General features: G+C 52.5%; 1 protein-coding gene across 5 annotated transcripts in view; it reads left to right on the top strand.

Moving 5' to 3' along the window:
* The window catches only part of EPN2 (epsin 2), a 77,939-nt gene extending 61,989 nt beyond the window's left edge, over nucleotides 1-15,950 (top strand). For 4 of the 5 annotated variants that reach the window (XM_019753743.3, XM_019753746.3, XM_088801858.1 and 1 more), the window contains 4 exons: nucleotides 8,135-8,293; nucleotides 8,818-8,904; nucleotides 10,874-11,089; nucleotides 13,191-15,950. In XM_019753743.3, the coding sequence (XP_019609302.2) occupies nucleotides 8,135-8,293; nucleotides 8,818-8,904; nucleotides 10,874-11,089; nucleotides 13,191-13,489 (761 nt within the window). In that variant the 3' untranslated portion in view covers nucleotides 13,490-15,950. The remainder of the gene's footprint in view (nucleotides 1-8,134; nucleotides 8,294-8,817; nucleotides 8,905-10,873; nucleotides 11,090-13,190) is intronic. The other variant, XM_019753747.3, reaches the window with a different exon arrangement.
* The last annotated feature ends 1,377 nt before the right edge of the window (nucleotides 15,951-17,327 follow it).

Below are 17,327 nucleotides of genomic sequence, written 5' to 3'. Positions count from 1 at the left end.
AAGGTGGAGGAAACATCTGTCCCAGGTTAGGTTTGAGGAAAGTGCGGTGCTGCGGTGCGTGGTCTCCTGTGACGCCTGCCGCCATGCACCCACGGAGCAGGAAGTTGGCATCATGTCCTATATGCACAGACATCCCCAAACACCACGTGCAGGATGGAAACCCGACGAAGCCACTGCGGCTAAGCAGCTTATCCACAGTCGTCCGGCTGATGTAGGGGTCGCCAGGGTCTGAGCTGCACGCATCTTTCCTTCCCAGCCCAGAGCTGCCCGAGCTGTGACCGGCCTGTTCTTGTCCTTGCATGGCGGTGCAGGCGGTGCAGGAGCAGGGCTTCCTTCCCCGCCCAGAGCTGATTAGTGTGAACATTGTGCGTCAGATACGAGGCTGAAATTTAAAGTTCTTCGCCATGCTGTTGTTTCTGTTGTTTCAGCAGATTCTAAAGGGGAAGCAGGGTGCATGAAAATAACTGGGGGTGTCAGGAAAGGCTCTGAACAATTCAGGGCACACAGCAGTGGGGGCGCTCCGGGTGGAAGCCTTGCTTAGGAGCCTGGGATGACTACGGCTCAGCATGATGCTCGCTCATGGAGAAAGCATTTTCACAGCTTCGCGGGTCCTAGCCTTCATACAGAAGGAGCCCTTCCAGAAATACTGCAGTGCTTGGTTTTAACTCTTAGTGACATGAGTTTATCAGTTTTCGGGGAAACTGGTGTGTTCAGATCCTCGTGACCCAAGAGTAGGTCTGCACAGAGAAGCGAGTCTCCGTTTGTTTCTGCGTGTGCACGCGCAGACACACAGACACTTGCAGTGGCTGCGGGGTTTGCCTGATGGAGGTCAGGAGGGCAGCGCTGAGGCCCAAGGCCAGTGAGTGGCTGAGGAGAGCCGCACGACTGTGTGTGTGGGGGGGCAGCCTGTGTTCCCTTAAACGCCTGGTCATCCTGCGCGTCACGTCCTGTCATCTGCCTAGCAAACCTGTTTGTTCTTGAAAATGTGGCCCAGACGCTGCTGCTCAGGGAGGCATGGCACCCTGTTCTCAGGACCGCGTCACCCCATCCTGCGGGCGCTGGCTGCCCGTGACTCCCACGCTGGGTGCGGTCACTCAGGTCCGTATCTCTCTCTCAGAGGAAGGTTCTTGGCCTGGGCCTGGTGAAGGCTGTCCAGGTGCTGCTCACATGGAGCGTGGTGGCTCCAAGGGAACCTGTCTGTGGGAGGCGGGACTTGACCCCAGCAGGTGCTCCATTCAGGCCTGTGTGTCCAAGCTGGGCCGTCCGACGGTGGACCCTCACCGAGCAGAGGTCGGCCAAGTCCGGGGGTGCTCCAGGAGCTCTGGTTCTCACGCGTCCTGGCTGCCCATTCCAGCCACTTGGGGAGCTTCCAAACATCCAGATGCCCAGACCCTCCCCAGAATCTGTGCAGGGGGTGAGGAGGGGACAGCATTAGGGTTTTTCTAAAATCCCCTAGGAGAGTTCAGGAACAGCTGCAGTTGAGAACCACTGGTCCCGTGCTCCCTAAGCTGCGTGGTGAGTGACGTCTCACGAAATCTAAGGTATTTGAAAGCTTCCTGTGCAGACTGTCAGAATTTAGGAATAGCTCTTATCTGTCTGTATATGTTTCTAGCAGCTGAATCAGACATTTACCAGGAACCTTCTAGAGGAGGTCTTTGACCTCTACAGGTGTTCAAAGGTACCTCACTGGAGGCCATTAGAGCAGATAAACTGCAAAGCTCCTTCCAGCCCTGAGGGCCTGTGGTTGTCTTGACTGCACCCCACACCTTCTGTATATGAGGCTCACTTCTGAGCTCTAGGGGGCAGCGTGGACAACGCAGACCCAGCCCTGCTCCCGTGGAAGGTGCTCCAGCGGGGGAGACGGGCAGATGCTCACATGAGCAGGAGCGGGGTGAGTGTCTCGTGAGGGCTCTAGGCTGGGTGGAGGCTGCAGGGTGGGGACCGTGCCCTCCCTGCGAGCCCCTACACACACAGACACTGACACACACACAGACACAACACGCACACACACGCAGACACACACAGACACACACACACAGACACGCAGACAGACACACACACAGACACGCACGCACGCACATGCAGACACACACAGACATGCATACACACAGACACGCAGACAGACACACAGACACGCACGCACGCACACGCAGACAGACACAGACACGCACGCATGCATACATAGACACACGCACAGACACAGACACACACACAGACACAGATACACACACAGACACACGCGTGCACACACGCACGCACACACAGACACATGCATGCACATACAGACACAGACACACGCACACACACACACACTCATGCGCACACATGCACGCACACAGACATGCACGCACACAGACACACACTCATGCACGCACACCTCCCACAGACACACGCACACACACAGACGCACACACACAGACGCACTCACACACCGGGCCCAGGTCTTCCTGTGGACTAAATCCGTGTCTTCCCGTGCATCTCGGGCGGCTCTGAAGACACTGCCCAGCTCTTCTGACTTGCAGTCCAGCTCTCCTTGGTGCAGTTTGTACCTTATGACTTCCCTGCAGTTGAGATGGAGAACTGAGGCCCCGTCAGGGCCCATCCTCACTGTGGGATTGCAGCCAGGACCAGGTTGTGTGTCCTGATACGCCCTTTGTACAGCCCACAAAAGGGGGCCTGGGGAGAGCGGTTTCAGTCACAGGGGAGGTAGTTCTCAACGAGATGCTGGGAAGACCATGAGTGAAAGGTCAGGGGAGCTTCTGGAAGGAGACAGGTGTTTCTGGAGGCCCCTGGAGCATTGTGGGTTTGGGGGCAACAGCAGGAGAAGCCCTAAGCCCACACAGGAGTTGGTAGACCATGAGTAAATGACAGGGGTGCATGGCCAAGGGGTGGTGGGAATAAAGCTTTCATGTCCAAGTCCGCCCTCGTCCATCTCTAGCTTCCATCTAGTTGTCGTCGCCGTGGCATGCTGGGAAGTAGTGAAAGCAGCACTCTCCTCCCCTTCTCAGCTGCTCTGTCAGCTGACCCTGCCAGAGTTGAAAGGCAGTCAAGGCAGTAGCTGGTATGAGCTTGACAGCCCACTCTGAAGCCAGTGAGCATGTCCCAGATGAGCAGTGACGGAGCCGGCGTGGTAGAGCAACTTAACAGAGGCTTCGTCTCTCTGAAAGCCCGGGAGCATGCTGCCTACATGCCCGTCCCTGTGCACTGTCTCTAGGGCTGCTGAGAGGGGCATGTGTGGGAATGGGGGCCCTGGAGGCTTAGGGGAGCATTCCCTGCTCTTGTCTAAGACTTCATGGTGCAGACGGAGGAGATAGCCCTAGCCCCAGGTCACAGTGCAGGGCAGACTCTTAGGCACGTAAGTAGTTATGGTGCATTACGATAAGTGCTCTAAAAGTTAGCCAAGCGGAGGAATCAGGAAGGCAAGAGGAAGAGGCGTAAAATGCAGGGACTTGGAGGCCAGAGGTGGCAGGTGGTGGATGTGTCGTTTGGTGTGCTTGGGGAGCAGTGGGGAGGTCGGGGTAGCTGGGGAGCATGGAGGCAGAGTGAGGACATCTAACACACACATCTGTTCTAGAGAGGTTAATGTTTGGAAAGATGATAACTGAGGCTTTTAAAGAATTGTGTCAGGTGCTACTTCTCAGATCCAGGAAGCCTAGTGAATCATAAGCAGGATAATAACAGAAATCCCCACCTAGGCACATCATCAGAAAGCCAAAGGAAGAACATCCGAAATAAACTGACAGGGGACAAAGGAAGGGCAGTCAGACTGACAGCTGACTTCTCAACAGCGCTGACAGATGCCAGACTACGGCAGAATGACGTCTTCAGTGCGCCGAAAGGAAAACTCTGCCAACGGAGCAGTCTAGCGAAATCATCTTTCTTCCAAGAATGATGGTGAAATAAAGACATTTTAAGTTTCAAAACAACAAAAAAACTGTCATCTTCCAGAATTCTAGACTCAGAATTCTAGACTAGTTCTTCAGCAATGAAGGTGAAATAACAACACTTCCAGGTCACAGAAAACTCAGAGACTCTGTTGCCAGCACACCTGCCCCATAGGAAACGCTAAGAAAAGTTCTTCATGCTGATAGGAAAAATAGCCAGGTGGAAATTCAGATCTTCAGGAAGGCATGAAGAACCTCAGAAGTGGGAAGTGATGTGGGAGAATAATTTTAAACTAATAAGAATATAAGAAATTCGAGTAATGCGATTCATGAGCTTGTGAACGCGTTGTTCCCAGCAGTTGCAGAATACGCGTTTTCGGTCATATGCAGAATACTAAAAAAAGCTAGTCTCCACGAACTTCAGAAACTCGAATCATCTAGAACACTTTTTCTGACCACAATACCCTCAAGTTAAAAGTCAGTAACAAAAAGATAACTAGAAAAACTCTATACACTTGACATTTTAAAAATACTTCTAAATTCCTGAGTCGAAGAAATTATAAAAATCAGAAATATTTAGAACCACATAATAATGTAAGTATTTTCATATGAGAATTTGTGGGACAACTAAAGCAGGAGTAAGAAGGAGATTTATAGCTGTAAGAACTGACATTCGTCTAGAAGAAAAGCACAGGGTGAGTGAGGTACCGCAGACGTTACAACAGCATTCCACTCACATCAGTAGTAGGGATGAAATGATAAGGTTAAGAACAGAAATGAATTAGAACAAATAATAATATCCACAAAGACAGAAGTTAGTAATTGATGAGTTAGTAATAAAATAGTTACTAATAAAATAGACAAATCTTTGGCAAGATTAATTTTAAAAAATGGAGGAAAGGCACAAACAGTGTTAGGAATGAAACGACATAACTGCAGTTACTGCCTAGATTCAAAGTAGAGTAGAGACTATTTGATCAACTCTGTGCTTACAAATCTGAATGCTTAGACAACTGGGTAAATGAAAAAAAGACAGCTTAGCAAAGCTGGCTGAAGAAGAATATGAAACCTATAAATAGAGACAATCTTATCATTAAAGAAACCGAGTCAGTTACTTAAAACCTCGATCACCTCCCAAATCCACCCAGAGAGCTTTACTGGCAAGTTCTAATGCCATGCAAAAAACAATTCCACTTTTATACAAACTCCTTCAGAGGATAGGAGAATGGAGTATTCCTACGCATTGGATGAGGCCAGCATGACCTTAACACCACAACCAGACAGAAGATGTGTAAGAACAGATATGTCAGACCAGTCCCGCTTAGGAACGTAGACGCAAAAATCCTAAGCAAAGAAACAATTGCAAAACCAAAATGAGAAAAATACGAAGATGATATGGTGCATCATGAAAAACTTGATTTGCAAGGCCCAAGTCATTAGAAAATGTATTAATGCCCCATACTAACAGATCCAAAGACAAATCATGTGATCATCTTAATGGAGACAGAAACAGGTTGATAAAAGTTATCAGCTATTAATTGCAAAAGTCTTAGCAAATTTGGAATAATAGTGAACTTCCATAACCTGATAAAGAGCTCCTAAAAGGAAAATAAATCTATTATGGAAAACGGTACCATTTAATGGGAAAATATTGGAAGTTGTTGATGCTGTAAGAGCAAGACAAGGCCACGTACTCTCCGCACTCCAGCTTATGTCCGGACTGGTGATTGCAGCCAGCACAGTGAGGGGGGAAAGGAAAGGAAAGGGTCAGGACCACAAAGAACGAAACCGTCGTTATTTGCGAGTGATATGATCATATACATAGAATATCAAAAAATGTCTACAAATGAGTTTATTAGAATTAAGAATTATTAGAATTATAAGAATAAATAATTAGGATGAATTTCAATTAAGTAGAATTAAGAGTGGCAAGATTTCTGGATACAAAAATCAGTATGCAAAATTGTGTTTTCTGCATAACAATAAATACATAGAAAATGAAAAAATTTAAATATACCAGTCCCTAGGAATAAATTTTACAAAAGTTTTATAAATCCTCTGGAAATAAAGGGTAAAATTTTTAAAATTAAATTTTATTGAAAGATACTCAAGAAGACTTAAATGGGGTGATATCCTGTGATTCGGGTTTGGAAGACTTGCTATCATAATAATAACAATTTTCCTCAAATTGATCTGAGATTCAATGCAGTTCTGATCAAAATCCCAACAAGGGTTAAATTTTTATTTTGTTTTTATATTTTTTTAACTTAACAAGATGATTTAAAAATGAACATGGAAGGGCAAAGGGCCAGGAATAACCAAGACCCTTCTGAAGAACAAGACCAGGCTTGGGATTTGCTGTATCCGATATCAAGATTTATTATCTTAACAATAACTGTGAGGATAATCTAGAAAGTACAAGGGTGGAGACAGAAATGGGTCAGTGGAATGGACTAGAGAGCCCAGTAATGAATCCATGAAGACTTGACTTCTGATAGTTATGGGAGGTACTTTGTGAGTTCATCATTCATATAGGAAAACGTGAGATAATCCTTATTTTATACCATATACAAAAATCAGTTACTAATGGATCAAATATGGAAACCTGACAGGCAAACTATAAAGCTTTCAGACATTACTCTAGAGGAATAGCTTTGAGGCCCCAGTACAGGGAAGGATTTCCTAAATGTCAGGAAAAGCATAAATTGCAAACGAAAATACTGATCGGTTCTTCTCCGTTGAAGTTAAGAACTTATCTTCATCAAAAGGTACCTGAAGGAGAGTAAACGAAAGGCCCCAAACTGAGCGAAGATATTTGCAACACAAGGAAATGGTCAGTATTCAGAATATGGAAAGAACTCTTGTAAGAAAAAGGTAAACAATTCCAAAGGATAAAGACTAAAACAGTTTTTATAGGCGAGGAGTCCTCAAGGGCCCACAGAGAAATACAAGACGCACAGCTTCATTAATGAAGGAACAAGGAGATGTAAAGGAAACGAAATAAACCACGATGAAATAACATTTCAGACGCCCCAGATTGGCACCCATGAAACAGTGACATGGCGCTGAGCATCCGTGAGGTGGTAAGGCAGCTCCTAGAGCACCAGGGCTTGCATCCGCGGCCGCTGGGTCTGTAAGCTGGGCTGACCCCGTGGGGACCACCTGGCCTTACTCCGTGAGGGCAGGTGCGCATGTGCACCTGAGCCGGAGCCAGAACAATGCCGCACGGCAAAACCCAAACCAGGCCAGTGCCTTCTACATACTAATCCACTGTGGCCTTCCTTTTTCATAGAATAAAATATTATACAGCAGTAAAAATGAACCCATTTTAGCTACACCTCAGCACAGGTGCATCTCCCAAATAAAATGGGAAGTGAACACAGCCAGTCACAAAAGAATGTGTATAGTATGTTGCCAGTTATATAAAGTTTGGAAAACAGGCATATCTAACCACTATTGTTTAAAGGTACCTCTACATGGTAAAACCAGAAGGAAAACCTAGAGCAGGGCTAGCAGAATCCACAGTGATGGGGGTCGGGTGCCACTGGGGAAGGCACTTATCCCTGAAAAGCAGCTTTTAACATTTCCTGTGATGCCCCCAGAAGAAAGCAGATGTGCGAGGCGCTACGTGTGCACGCACATGTGCACAGATGCACGTGTGTCTGCATTACCTGAAGGGGATTCACACGACAGGGTGGGCACCTTAACAATTCGCCCAGGTATTAGCCTTAAAAAACCAAAAAGCCCGTGGTGGGTAACCTACCTAATTGATTTGTCACTCACACTTCGAAGGCGTTTATTGCTTAAGCTGGGAGGTCAGCACACAGGTGCTTGTGTTACTATCATTCTTTATGCTGCATCCACCTGCGTTAGCCATCCTTCTGTCAAAAGCAGAAACCGTTCGAAGCCCGCGGACGCAGCTCAGGGAGACTGCTGCGTGAGGCGGAAGCCGGGGGGCTGGGGCGGGCTTGAGTTTAGCCTGGGGAGCCCTTTGCAAGGCCCGCGTGTGCTGTGTCCTCTGGCCCCGTCCCAGCCAGGCCCCATCCAGTGCTCTCCCAGGTGGAAGATCCCAGTGGCTGTCGGCCCTGGGCTTCAGCTCTGTGCAGCTTTGCCGCTGTGGGACAGCACCCTTTGGGGGGCCGCCTCTCCTGACACAGGGCACACATGGCCCACAGTGTCTTTTCCCTTCTCGCCCCAGCTGCCCAGAACTTTCTGAGGGCATCTGTGAGCCCTACCCTGCCTTCCTACAGGTGCCCAGCCAGCTGCCTCTGTCGACCCGTGGGGAGTGCCCCCTGCAGCCAGCACACACTCCGTCTCCAGGAGCTCAGATCCCTGGGCAGCCCCGCAGCAGCCTGCCCCCAGTGACGCCTGGGCAGCAGCCTTGGCCAGCAAGCCCGTGCCCACCTCTGGTGAGACCTCACACTCCCCGGCTCCCGCCACTGTCCCCCTTGTGGCTCATTGTGTCGGCCGGCCCGGTTTGCCTGCACTTGGCCGGCCTTTGCCCCCAGCTCCCTGTGCCACGTACCCAGTGTGGGGGCTGAGCTCACGCGCCTCCAGAGGAAGCGTCCCCAGGGCCCCTGGGCAGGCTGCCCTCTGGACATTCCTCACGTCACTTCCTGCGGCCGTACCCTAGTTTCTAGACCCAGCTCAGATGTGTCTCTACCACCATTAGCCCCTCCAGTTTGGGGTAGGGATGGTGGGAGCAGTGGGAGGCCAGCACTCCACTCTGCACAGGGAGGCCAAGGCCCCCCTCACCGCCCCCCAGGTGGTTCCGAGCCCACGCTGTCCCCGGGTCTCAGCATTCTCCCCCAGGACACGGGATAGTGGTCTGCCCTCCTGCCCATTGCCACCCCCGCGGTTGTGGACTGGGAGTAGAAGCGTGGGGCGGTCATGCTGCACCCGCCCCTGGTCACTGGCTCTCGTGTTCACCCAGGCGCCTTTGAGCTCTTCAGTAATTTGAATGGGACAATTAAAGATGACTTTTCTGAATTTGACAACCTCCGAACTTCAAAAAAAACAGGTACGTAAAGATGGTAGTGTATGCATTTGACCAGCCCAGTGATTGCAGAAATAATAATCAGCTTTCAGAATCTAGCAGTTTCATGTATTTTCTTTGCATTTTGCGCTTGGGAGCGTAAGCGTCTAATTGCAGGAATCACACGTTAACAGTGAAGTCATTCAGCTGAGTCTCCCTTCCCCTTCACGCGTTGGGCCCCGTGTTTCTTGTCTGGGTCACTTCTGTGTCTTGGCCTCATTCCCCCCAGGGCCCATGGCTGCCCTGGCCCCCCAGCCCGGACCCCCAGGTCTGAGCCATGATTTCTGCTCACCTTCATGTTCCCAGCTTCCCGCTCCCCAAGGTGCCACCTTTTCTAGACCTGGCTTTGGGCGTGGACAGGGCATCTCTGTCCCATTTTCTCTCCCCAGGTAGCGGCTCCTGCCTGGCTCATCAGAGCCCCTGGGCTGGGAGGCTGTCAGGGTGGGGCTCAGAGAGACGGCCTGAGGGAGCAAAGGGAGGCGGCCTGGGACGCATTCGTTATAGACCCCTAAGTGGAGCGGGGACAGCCAGGCAGCCTCTGTCCATGTCAGAGCTGCTCCTCCCAGTCACACAGAGCAACTTCTCTGCTTTCTTTCCTCTCTCGGCTTCTCTCTGCCCTCCCCATTCCCACCACCTCCTTCCCCCCACCTCACCTGCCTCCCCCCGCAGCTGCAGCCACAGGCCTGGCTGGCCCTGGTCAAAAGGTACGAGCAGCCGGCCCCCTTTCTCAGCCCAGGGTTTCAGAGGCAACTTAGAACATGCTGCTTCTTGGGGTCTTTCTTTTGCTGCATTAAAAAAGCAACAAGTTTCCAGGTGTGTCCTCTGTAGGCCAAAGTACAACCTAACTGTCCTTGCCCGCCCTCCGTGCCTCAGGGAGAAGGCAGCGTGGCTTGTTACGTGAACATCTTTCTGTGGATTTGCACAGTGTTTTCCCCCAAGTCTAGAAGTATTGCCATTGTAGGAAAATTGGGAAAGCTATAGGAGGAAATGAAAATCATTGATCATCCTTCCACCTGCTGTCAGCCACTGTTTGCTTCCAGTATTTTTTCTGAGCTCTTACTGTTCAGCTCATACTGTCAGAATTGAATCCTGAACCACCACCTCCCCCCGCCCTTTCATGGAATAGCAGATTGAAAACATTTTGTCATGACATTAAAAATTCTTTAGAAAATATGTCAGAGCTATATGGTATCTCTGCAGCTCAGCAACAATGACTCTAATTTTGGGAGGACATTTTAGGTTGATTTCAAGTTTTGCTAAAGTAAATAATGCTGTGGCGGACATCTTTGTGCTTAAATCCCGCTCATGTTTTGCATTATTTCCTGAGACTGGATTCCTAGAAATGGGATTACCGAGTGGAGAGTATGACCATTTTTAAGAACCTCTGTGCCACATCGCCGCCTTGTATCTTGGCAGAGCAGACACATTCCTACCGGCCTGTCTCAGCACACCTCTGTTGGCTGAATTTTTAAAAATAATTTGCTTTCTTCTTACTATCAAGACATTCATGTTCATTGTAGAAAATACAGAAAAGTGAAAATATAAAAAAAATGTGAATTACCCGTGCCTAGCCACCAACCCAAAATCACATCTTACTATGTTTGAAGGATTGTGCTGTACATACGGTTTAGTCCCTGCTTTTCTCATCTGATACACGGATACAGCCCTTTCCTCCTCAGCTAGTGTCTGCCCCTGTACTCGGGGGTGGTATGGACAGTGGATTATGTCACCTGCCTAATGGCTGACTGCCAGTCTCCAGTTTGGGGCTGTTTGAAACAACACTGCAATGAACATCCCCACCCTCTGCAGCCTCGGGGGGCAGTGGGGGGCTCAGGGGTCCAGGAATGTCTGTGTTTTGCTTGGGATGCTTGGGGGTTGGCTGGCAGCGCTGGATGCACTAGTCTCGGGGCCGCCCGACACGCTAGCCACAACCATGTGTGTCCTTGTCTTGTAGCCGAGGTGGTGGCCTCCCCGCCACCCCAGAACAATGGAACTACAAGCCCTGACCCCTTTGAGTCTCAGCCCCTGACCATGCCCTCAAGCAAGCCCAGCGGTGCCCGGAAAACGCCGGAGTCCTTCCTGGGCCCCAACGCGGCCCTGGTGAACCTGGACTCGCTGGTGACCAGGCCAGCGCCGCCGGCGCAGTCCCTCAACCCTTTCCTGGCACCAGGTATGCTCGTCTCCCAGGGCTGCCTCGGCTGGCTGCTCTTCCTGAGAGTGGGTTTGTGCTGCGCTCTGGGCCCTGAGCTCTCACCCACCGTGCCCCTCGTGAGCATCGTGCGTGAGAGATGCCCGGCCTCAGGGAGCCGGCTGGGATGCTGATCAGAGCCTGGGGTGGGGCGAGAGAGCTGCTGTTCAGTTTGGGGGAGGATGGAGAACAGCTCTCCTCGCCGCTGAGACCACTGAGTGAGGTGGCCCGACTTGGTCCCTCGGCCGGGGAGACTCTCTAGTGAGCGCCAGCCCTGGGTCAGCTGGAGGGGTGTGGGGCGGCGGGCTCTGCCGCTCCATGTCCCAGACACTGTCACGTGGAATGTGACGGCCCCGGGCTGTGCCGTCCTGCAGGGACCCAAGGTGCTGGATTCGGCCTTGCCTGGGGCCGGAACTCCATCCTTCCTGCGGCCGGGCTCTGCCCAGAGACCTGCTCTCCACCCTCCGGCTGCACTGGGCTGTGGGACAAGCCCCAGCCCTTGCTTTAGTGTCTGTGGCATGTGGCCTGCCCCGCCCGCCCCCTCTCTCCCTCAGCTGCACCGAGCTCCCAGCATTCCTCATGTGTGCACATTCTGTCCCCTCTGCTGGGAACGTCATCCCTCCTGGGAAATGGTATCCGTCTTTCAGAACAGCCCAGACGACCTCCTTCCTTCCTCACAGGTTTCCCAGCAGGGCCCAGGTCTCCCCAAGAGTAGGAACGTGTGACATTCACAGTGTTCAGCTGCAGACCTGCCCCACGATGAAGGGGTCTCATCTGGACCGTTGCCCCGATGGGGCCCAAGGACTTGGGGGGGACCCTCGGACAGAAGTGGGGTGTGTGGAGAGCCTGGGTCCTGCTGAACCTTACAGTCTTGAGATAGGTGGGGATGAGGTCACCCCCAGGGAGGTTGGCTCCATGGTTCCTTGCTCCCCGGGTGGGACTTGGATCAAAACCCAGGTCCCTAAACCAGCGTGGAGCCCTGTCCCTCGCCCAGGCGGCTCCTGCCGCCTCTGCCCGAGAACCCAGGGGCCCTGCCGGAGTCCCACGGGCAGGCTGTGCCCACTGGCAGCTTCCTCCAGGCTTCGGGGCTGGGGGCATGTCAAGGCCCAGGGGCCGCTGTTCTGTCTGCAAACAGGTCCTGGTCCCTGGGGACTGCAGCCAAGACGAGGCTCAGGCGGGCCTCACAGGTGGCTCCGTGCTGTCTTTTATTTATGGGGTCCTGGCTTTGACCCTTCCAGGCTGCGGGCCTCAGGCTAGTCACTGCCCTGCTCTGTAGTCTCAGTTTGGTCATTCTAATGGGGGGTGATCTTCAGAGCCTGCCTCCTAGGTTTGCTTGCGGAGGAGGGGCTGATGCAAGCATGTCGTGTGTGCCCTCGGCAGTGAGGTGCGGACAGCACAGCATCTTCTGGCGGCCCTTGCTGGCAGCCTTTGTGAGCAGGGGCTGGGCTGCACTGGACACTCAGTGCTGGCAGCTCCCGGTTTTTATTTTTTTGGCAGAGTACTAATAGATGTTTTTGCACAAAGGGGTAAAGGTTTTCTGATGTGACATAAATTCTGGAAATACTGTGTAAGGCAGAGCTGCATTTGCTTCTTGACTGCAGGACTTCTCAGTGCCTTTAGGGTCCCAGGGTACAGTGTGGGGACTGCCACTCAAGCCACACACTACAGCTCCCACCTCCGCTTTTGCTCTCCTCTCTCCCAGGAGCCTGTGTTCACAGAATGTGGGAGCAATGCTGGTTGTTGGCTACCAAAGGAGTCCTGGGGTGCCAGCCCTGAGGAGGGGCTGGAGCCCTGTGAGCCTGGCACGTTCCTGGCATTGCCTTGTTCAGGCTTTGTGACCCTGCACACGTCACCTGGCTTCTCCGAGTCACAGCCTTAGTCTCATCCACCACACAGTAGAGATCTGAGTCAGCAGACGTGTCTGGCGCGAGCTGGTTGGCACTGCCATGGGCTGTGGCACAGCAGGGATCAGGACGCACTGCGTCCCGAGGGGCCATGCGCCTGGTGGCTGTGGTCTGCCAGCCCTGGGACGTGGGGCACATGTGGTGGTGACTACCCATTGGCCCTCCTGCTCTTTCCGCAGGTGCAGCCGCGGCCTCGGCCCCTGTGAATCCCTTCCAGGTGAACCAGCCCCAGCCACTGACACTGAACCAGCTGCGGGGGAGCCCGGTGCTGGGGGCCAGCACGTCCTGCGGGCCTGGCCCGGGTGTGGAGCCCATGGCGATGGCCTCCGTGACCTCCACAGCCTCGCACGCCGCTCTGGGGGCCAGCGGTGCCTCCCTGACCCCACTGGGCCCCGCCACAATGAGTGTGGTGGGCAGCATGGCCATGCCCCCACCGGCAGCTCAGGCCACCGGCGCAACCAACCCCTTTCTCCTCTAGTGCCTGGGCCAGGGGGGGACCCTGAGCATGCGCCCAAGAACGCCGAGCAGGGACTCTCGTCGGTGGAACGGTGTCTGAGAGCCGGGGTGGGCGTGAGGGCTTTCCAGTTCTGACTTCCTGATACAAGAGTTGTTTTCCCAGCCCAGCCTCAGACGGCAGCCGTGGCAGCCTCGCTGCGACCGCACACCCAGCACGTGGCTCTGCGAGCCCTCCGGCCGCCTGCCCGTCCCCTGCCTGTAGCCCCGCGTCTCGAGGGAGCACCTGCCCCGGCCTGGCCGCCCTCGCCGCCTCCTCCCAAGGGCAGGGTCCTGGCCTCTGTGGGAGCAGCCAGCTCTCAGGGGCCTTGGATGAGGAGGTGGGACCCCTCAGTGTTGCCCTTGCCCCGAGCCTCAGCCTGAGGTTGCGGGGTCACTGCCTCGCCCAGGACGTGGCCTGCCTGCCTTGTCGCTTCCCCTCATCCCCAGCCCTGGTGTCACCCAAGCAGTCCCAGCTGTGGGCAGAATGAAGTGCTGGCTCCATGATGCTGACCTTCTGGGGAAGTAGTTGTGCATATTTTATTTTTCTTTGACTCGTGTGTGAGTTCAAAGTGAACACTACCACCGTGGAACAACTCTTGAATTAAATCCACTAGAGCAAGCTTTAAACTAATCTGAGCATAACCCTGCCACGTGGCTCTATGATTGTATACGTTTGCACATATTTTGTTTAGTACAGTTTCATATTTGAGTTTGCAGAATTATCTAATAGTCTTTTTTTGGCTAATATTTTTATAACGTGGTTCTTATTTAACTGTCTAGTTTTGATAGAATTTACCAGGTCTGGCTGAATTAAGATATTGGCACATGTCATGTTAGTAGTTTAAATTCTCTTATTTATGGTTTTAACTCTGTAAGAAAATTTAAGTAAGAAGAGACAAAAAAAAAAATGCCTTATGGAAAAACTGAAGCAAATTCTTTATAGAAAAAAATATGGGAATTTGATTACACTTAAATGATGTTTATTTAAAAAAAAAAAAAAAAAAAACTACAACAGGAACAAAAAAAAGAAATCCTAGCCTTCAGTTGCCTTTTCCTTTCTTTAACTCCCTTTTTTGGTGAATTACCAAACTGATCAACTTTTAGCCTTTTTGGCTAGGACCTAAGAGAGAGGCTATTTTTTCTTACTGATAACACCAACCTCAAGAAAGTTGAAGAAAAAAATCTAATGTATGAATGCGTCCCACCAGTTTTTATCAGCTAATTCCTTTTTGCAACTGAAGGCATGCACGGATTAACCAGGACTTCTGTTTACGATGGAATCTGAAATGGAAGCGACACCTTGGACCTTGTGTGTCTGTAATCTCCTCTGTCTTAATCCACGCTCAGGGTAAAGCTGGGGACAGTGTGGATACGGCAGTTGTCTTGGGGCCATGTTATGTCTGTGCCCCTGGAGCCTGGGGATCGCACGGCTGAGAAGGGGGAGGGACCAGGTCTGGCCCTGACCCGTCCTCCTGCCAACTCCAGACACACACAGCAGACTTAAAAATCTTCTCTCACTTTGGAGAGAAAGAAAAAAATCCTCACAGGGAATAGATTTTAACAACCATGCACTAATATTACCTCCCTCTCCCCACCTCCTGTTTCCCCCACACACACACACTATAAAAAAAGTATTAGGTCGCTAATCAAAGACCAGAAAAGACTAGCTTCTCCCTAGGGAAGGGACATTGCCCCTGAACCTTGTGTCCAGTCAGCTCACCTCTCGTTTCACCATGGACTTCTCAGCTCTCACCCCCAAAGCAGCTGACCCCCGAGTGGTCCCTGGGCGGAGGGGGGACAGGGCCCCTCTCTCTGGTTCTAGGAGGAGAACTGCCCCTTAGCACTGGGCACAGGAGAGAGAATGCCAGGAGGCATGCCGCCCAGGCCCTTCTCCTTTTCCTGCTTCACAGTGCTCACCTGCAGGCATCCTCCGGCCCCAGGAGCCCCTGCCTCTGCCAGAGCCGAGACCTGGGGCTGCACTGGGCTCCGAAGGCTGCGGCCCACCTCTCCCGGCCTGGGGGCCAGTGGTGCTTGCCCAGGGAGGTGCTTTCACTCAGACCATGTGGCCCAGCCACCTCCTGGTCGGACCAAACTCGACTTCTTAGGTCAGTGATTCTTTTGTAACAGTCTTTCCTGCCATGACTTTGCGGCCGCAGCGTGACAGCCATCGGGCCACCAAGGCTCAAGAAGACCCCCGGCCCACTCCCCAGCACAGGCCCGTCCCCAGGTGCCTCATCCCTGTTGCCCACTGCACTGATCATAAAGCCACCGGCCACTGCCACGCGCGTTGTACACATGCCACCGTGCTCCCTCCTATGGGTGCCCTGGTAGGGGGTGTCACCCAGCCATTTTCTCAGTCCCAGGGGCCGGTGGCTGGTTTTGAACTTGTGTTGACTATTGATACTTATTTACTGTGTAAATATAATTTATCATTTGTATCATGATGCGGTCTCTGGCTGTGTCCTTCCCCACCCTGTCTTTCAGTCCCACGACATGAGAGGCGTGGGCCGGCGAGGGAGCTGCGTCCTGCCTGGAACCCAGCTTGGCCTGTGGTCGATGAGGCCACTGGCTTGGTCCTGGGGCCTGAGTGAGCCTCTGAATGTCAGGGAAGGACGGGCCGGGGGCAGCCTTCACAGCGCCCTGCCCGCTGGGCTGCAGGGCACGGGGGTACTGGCTGCAGCCCCTTACCCCTTGCTGTGTGCTTTGGGCTTACCCTAGCCACAGACCTGCTTTGCGTGAGGTGTGCCAGCCTGCTGGGTGCTGCTTCCTCTCCTGGATCCGTGCCCCCAGGAGAGCTGCTCCTTGAGAAGCTCCCTGGCCATCCTGCACATTCTCAAGATAGTGATTGCCACAGCCGCTGGTCCTTGGGTGGCGTGTGCATCTCTACTGTGGCAACAGCTGATGGGGCCCAGGCCCCGTCCCCTCGGAACCTGTGACCAGGAAGTGAGATCGCAGCTGAAGGACCGAAGTTCCTTTGCAGGCAGAGGTGGGAATGCTGTTCTGACTCCAGGAGCATGTACAGCAAAGGCAGAGGGAGATGGGAGGCAGGCCTGCAGCTTCTCCTGTGAGGCCCGAGTGCCAGCCTCTACTCTGAGGCTGCTCTGCCACCCATCTTTCGGTGCTGAAGACCTGGCCTCCTGGTGCCCGCTCAGGGATCAGGGCTTAGTGGGGTTCGAGGAGGGTTTGCCAGAGCCTGGAGCAGCCAGGGGCATACTTTCAGGTCAGGTGGGGTGTGTATTAGGGTGATCTAGGTGACCGGGGTCCCCAGCTGCTTTAATCTTGTGACACTGCCACATTCAACACAGCTTTGAAAGTTGCTGTGAAAGGGAATGAGTGAGCAGAGTAGTTAGTGTGTAAGATTTCTTAGGGGCCAGGCCTGGAAGGGCATGACTTCCACCCTTGTCCCAGTGCCAGAACTGCTCCCTTGGCTCCAGCTAGATGCCCAGGGATGAGGAAATGCAGGCTTCCCTTGTGCCCGGGGGGACGGGAAGTGGGTTTGGTTAACACATGGTCAGTCTCTGTTACAGCTGGCCCTCAAGTCACCAAATACTGATTTCACTCTTTTCCCCACACACAGACCATATACCCAACACCCACAGGAGACATCCGTGGGGTCCCATTCAGTCATCTATAGAATCATAAGAGATAGTAAATGATGCGTAAGCTACAAAGTCTTGGGGTAGTTTCTTACACAGCAATACATAATGAGCACACACACACAATTCTTCCCTGTATAAGCCTGCTTTGTTTCCCTGCTGCCCTGTCCCCATGCTTCTTTCAACTTAATGGTAGCTCCTGTGAGGCCATTTGGAATCATGGCG

Source organism: Rhinolophus sinicus, chromosome 12 (genome assembly GCF_057876585.1).
Source record: "Rhinolophus sinicus isolate RSI-liver-muscle chromosome 12, RSI-T2T, whole genome shotgun sequence".
Classification (NCBI taxonomy): domain Eukaryota; kingdom Metazoa; phylum Chordata; class Mammalia; order Chiroptera; family Rhinolophidae; genus Rhinolophus; species Rhinolophus sinicus.
The sequence above is the reverse complement of the archived record's forward strand: the minus strand, read 5'-3'. Positions and strand labels throughout refer to the sequence as shown.